The 4265-nt window shown below is 45.1% G+C and overlaps 1 protein-coding gene across 1 annotated transcript in view; it reads right to left on the bottom strand.

The window, feature by feature from the left end:
- rps23 (ribosomal protein S23) overlaps positions 1 to 1140 on the bottom strand; it is a gene marked incomplete at its 3' end in the record, with an annotated part of 2524 nt that extends 1384 nt beyond the window's left edge. The window contains exons 1-3 of the mRNA XM_083668557.1: positions 1077 to 1140; positions 366 to 525; positions 1 to 122 (exon numbers count right to left, since the gene is read on the bottom strand). Of these exons, the coding sequence (XP_083524683.1) occupies positions 1 to 122; positions 366 to 525; positions 1077 to 1080 (286 nt within the window). The 5' untranslated portion in view covers positions 1081 to 1140. The remainder of the gene's footprint in view (positions 123 to 365; positions 526 to 1076) is intronic.
- Positions 1141 to 4265: the final 3125 nt, after the last annotated feature.

Genomic DNA, 4265 nt, shown 5'->3' with positions numbered 1-4265 from the left:
CCTCAATGAAGTTCAAGCAGCCATCATTGGGGACGAAGGCTGTGATCTTCTTGCCGTTCTTGATCAGCTGGACTCTGACACACTTCCTAATAGCAGAGTTAGGCTGCTTGGCCTCAACGCCACTGAAGAGACAAGGCAGGAGGGAGGAGAGGATGGAGGGAGGGAAGAGAGGACGATGGAGGGAGGGAGGAGAGGATGGAGGGAGGGATGGAAGGGAGGAGGATGGAGGGAGGGAAGAGAGGACGATGGAGGGAGGGAAGGGAGGAGGGAGACAGAGACATTTAGAGATGGCACTCAATGTAAATACTACACCTATCTGTACATTAATACACCAATACGTAGATAAATACATAATGTATATTTACACTTTCTCAAGGACAATGCCCTTGGCGTGGGACGCTCCTCCGAAGGGGTTGGCCTTCAGGGCAGTGCCCAGATGAGCCTTCTTGTACTGCTTATCATGCCACTTCTGTTCACGACGATGGTTACGCAGCTTCCTGGCTGTACGCAGACCGCGACACTTTCCTTTGGGAAGAGAAAAGCCCAGTAAATCAAACCAGTCATTTATTTATTATTTACACCACGACAAGTCTTCATACAGGGAGGCAGGGAGGCAACCGGGCTTCAGACGTGTGGATGTCGGGGCGAAAGCCGCATTGTGGCTACAGGTTAGCATAGCAATTCAATCCCGTCGGGGCCGTTTAGTTGACACCATTTTAAGATGCTACCACATTGTTTACCGGTGGGAAGGAAAACGTTTCTGTCTGGGTTCTTTCACATTTAGTCTGGATCAAACGTTTATCTGACTACAGGTCTCAGAGTGGAGACGGACAAAGAGCCGCTCCGCTCCGCCGCGCCGCCGCGGCCCCGCCAGACAGCCGCGCCATGGCGTCTCCACGTTGCTGAGCTCGCTAGCTGTCGGGCCGCAACACTAACTCCTCACGGTGACTAAATACAGCCTACATGGAGATGATCGCCGTCGATGTCGGTTACAGGTCATTCATCCTCCATGTCAGTGCGGATTAAGTGCAGGTAAAGGCAGAATTGGGGACATTAAGGAGAGAAGAGGTCCGTACCCATGTTTGCAGATTACGAGCCTGGGCTGGAAAGGAAGAACCCACAATCCTCCGCGGCAAAGTCTACTCCGAGGACCCCCAGCCATGTCTAATAAAATGCCTGTTTAAATGTATGTATATGTATGTTCTTTAATTAATCACATATATTCTAACGTAGTCTGTTCTAGCAATAAAAATGAAAAAAGTATTATTAGTTAACTATTGTGGTCGATTTTTTCTTTGATATATATTGTCCGTTATATTCGTTGTATAATGATATGGTGTTGTTTGAAATGCCTGATTCAAAATGGGATCCTCATCTCAGAAATCTTGTTAACTTCGTCTTCAAAGAGAATGCAAAGTTGCAAACCGTCTAAGTATTCTCTTTTGTATCGTTTTATCAGAGGCGCAGAGCTAACTGTTATCACTAATGCATGGGCCAGCAGCTCCTCTGTGGCACTTATGCGGGGTAAAGTCAAACTTCAGCTGGTATGAAAAAGCGTTGAAATCGCAACTATTTTCGTCTGAAACTGCTTGGCATGTTCCCGATCTTTTGAAGTGTCACCATGAAAACATTCGGTCTTTAATATCACCTTTCCTCTTTTTATTTAATCAGTTGCTGTCAGGTTAGAAAGATATTTTCTTTATAAAGGATAATTTAGCTGCCCATACCATGGACATTTTCTAAACTAGGCACTTATCATTTCATTTAGATGTACACAATAGTATTCAGCATATTTCTTAATTCCCTTAGCCAAAATTAATTGTCATATGTTCATGCAAGTCTATTAATTCGTGCATGGGTCCGTACAGGCACGCGGGTGACACATCAGATGGATCTTGATGAGAATATAATCCTTTGGTTTGATGTGTGTCTCTTTCGTCATATTTCAGTGTTTCATTAAACCATCCCGGTGAGACGCTGTTTTTCATCAGATAACACAATCTCCTGAATGAATTTCAGTAATGCAGCGCAGCACAGTGTTGTATCTAGGTCATTTAATCATGGGGGGTGGGCTCTCTATGGGAAAACATTACTGCAAGCATGCCGACCTTGAACGTTCTATATGATGACTGTGTATTTAAGAATCATCCTGATAATTACAGTTTTCTTAAGGAAATATTGTGGCTTTCTTTGAGAGACAGAGAAAGGGGAGAGAGAGAGAGAGAGAGAGAGCGTGCGTGCGTGCGTGCGTGCGCGTGTGTCTGTGTTTAAGTGTGTGAGTGTGAGTGTCTGTGCGTGTGTCCGCGCGCGTGCGTGCGTGTGTGTGCGTGTCTGTGAGCGCTCTCTGAGTGGGCGTTACTGTGACATATGATTGCCTTCCCTCTTGATGCCTATTGGCTGCTGCAGCTTTCAGTCCGCGAGCTCCGGCTTTTATCAAAGCAGATTATGAAGCAGTCATCATCTGTGGCAGTCTCATCTGGCCGTCCCCATGGCTAAACTACAGATCTTTATGTCTTTTCAGTTACTATCAGTCCTTTTTCTGCATCTCTCTCTGTCTTATGATCAAGTGCCTGCCTTTGTGGAGAAGAGGTAGGTGAAAGCAGCAATGTCAACTGTCTGTGTTGGAATCAGGGATGGGGATGCTGTGCAGGGGCTTTTCTCTGTGTGATGGAGACTATAGGAATGAGAGAGACAGTGTTGGAATGGATGTGTCAGTCAGTAACAGCTTTAGCTCTTATCTGTGGTATTACTAAATGTGCAGTCTTTTTCATGTCTCCCCCCCCCCCCCCCATGTTAGATAGGTTACTGTGTGTTCTGTGCTGTGCACATCTGCAATGGAAAGGAACCACAGGCTCTGTCAGTGAAACACAAGAGAAAATCTATCAGTGATGGTCTGAGGGAATCAGTTTACAGGGCAAATCCATAGATGCTCTACGGAAATAGACAGGGATGAGAGCTACATTTGGGATGAGACGGAGTCATACGGTATATGAGTCTATGCTGCCACGCGTCCTTTCCTTGAAGAATTTGACACGATTTTAGTTCAGATCCATTCGATCGTAGACAGACAGTAAGACAGAGATAGATAAATGTATTTCTTTGTTCTTCTCATGTGTTTCTCTCTTTAGTAATAAACATTTATTTAATGAGTGAATAAGATGATGTACTTGCCATTATGTTATATCAGATTTAATAAACACGGTTTGTCATTCTGACACCTTAGTTGAGACTTACAGGAATGTTGCCTAGTACAATATTAAAAAAGGATAACAAATATGTATTTATTTTTCAACTCAAAAGAAATTGAATAGATGAACCACTGTATGCGACTTAATGTTGCAGTGTTCATTTGAAAGTAAGCAATTTTTACCTTGTTAATCAATTTGGATTATTCAAGTACAGTACAGGGTACGTGAGGAACATGACCATATGAATTGTATTCCACTTTTATGAATAACCATCGTTGCCTGTTAGAACCTGGAGATTAGATGGCAGGTTGCCATTGCTCTTGAGGCCAGTAGACGGTGTCTTGACATGTTTTGACACTGTGACACCTGCCTCAGATGCAGCTTCCTGTCAAACTGTGACAGGGATTACAGGACCTCATGGTGGAAGCTGGTGGAGGTAGAAATCAGAGGACAGGCTCATAGTAATACATGGAATGGAATGGGGAATGGTATCATACACATGTGTTTGATACAAGTTCAATACCATTCCTCATTCCATTCCATGCATTACAATGAGCCTGTCCTCCGATTTCTGCCTCCACTGGACCTCCCGCTGGCCTCTCTCCTACCACATCAGGCCAATAGCAGAGATCTGCTGTGGGAGTGTTATTCAATCAGAGTGTGTGACAATGTTCTCTACAGAATGTAGAGTTGAGTCAGTGGAAGCCAGGCTCAGCCCTGTGCAGCTCCCAGCCCTCTGATGGGGGTGATTTCATCACCTCAGTGACTTGACCGTGTGGCAGAGGCAGGTGGTAGAGGTAGAGGCAGTTCAAGTTAAAAAGCTCAAAGCTTTACTGTCCATTTTTAAGGTAACAATGGACATCTGTATTTGGCAGCATACAACCCAAGAGGTAGCAGTGGCAGAGGCAGAGGCAGGGGTAGAGGCAGGGGCAGAGGCAGGGGTAGAGGCAGTGGCAGAGGCAGGGGTAGAGGCAGGGGAATCTGTAGTACACGTGATTTATGCTTCATATCTTGTCTGTGTCTGTTGGTCTACTTCAGGGCTGCTGTGTGGGACATTGTGGAGTGGAATGAACAATG

Source organism: Argentina silus, assembly GCF_951799395.1.
Source record: "Argentina silus genome assembly, chromosome: 4".
Classification (NCBI taxonomy): Eukaryota; Metazoa; Chordata; class Actinopteri; order Argentiniformes; family Argentinidae; genus Argentina; species Argentina silus.
Note: the sequence above shows the minus strand (reverse complement) of the source record. Positions and strands in the feature narration are given on the sequence as shown.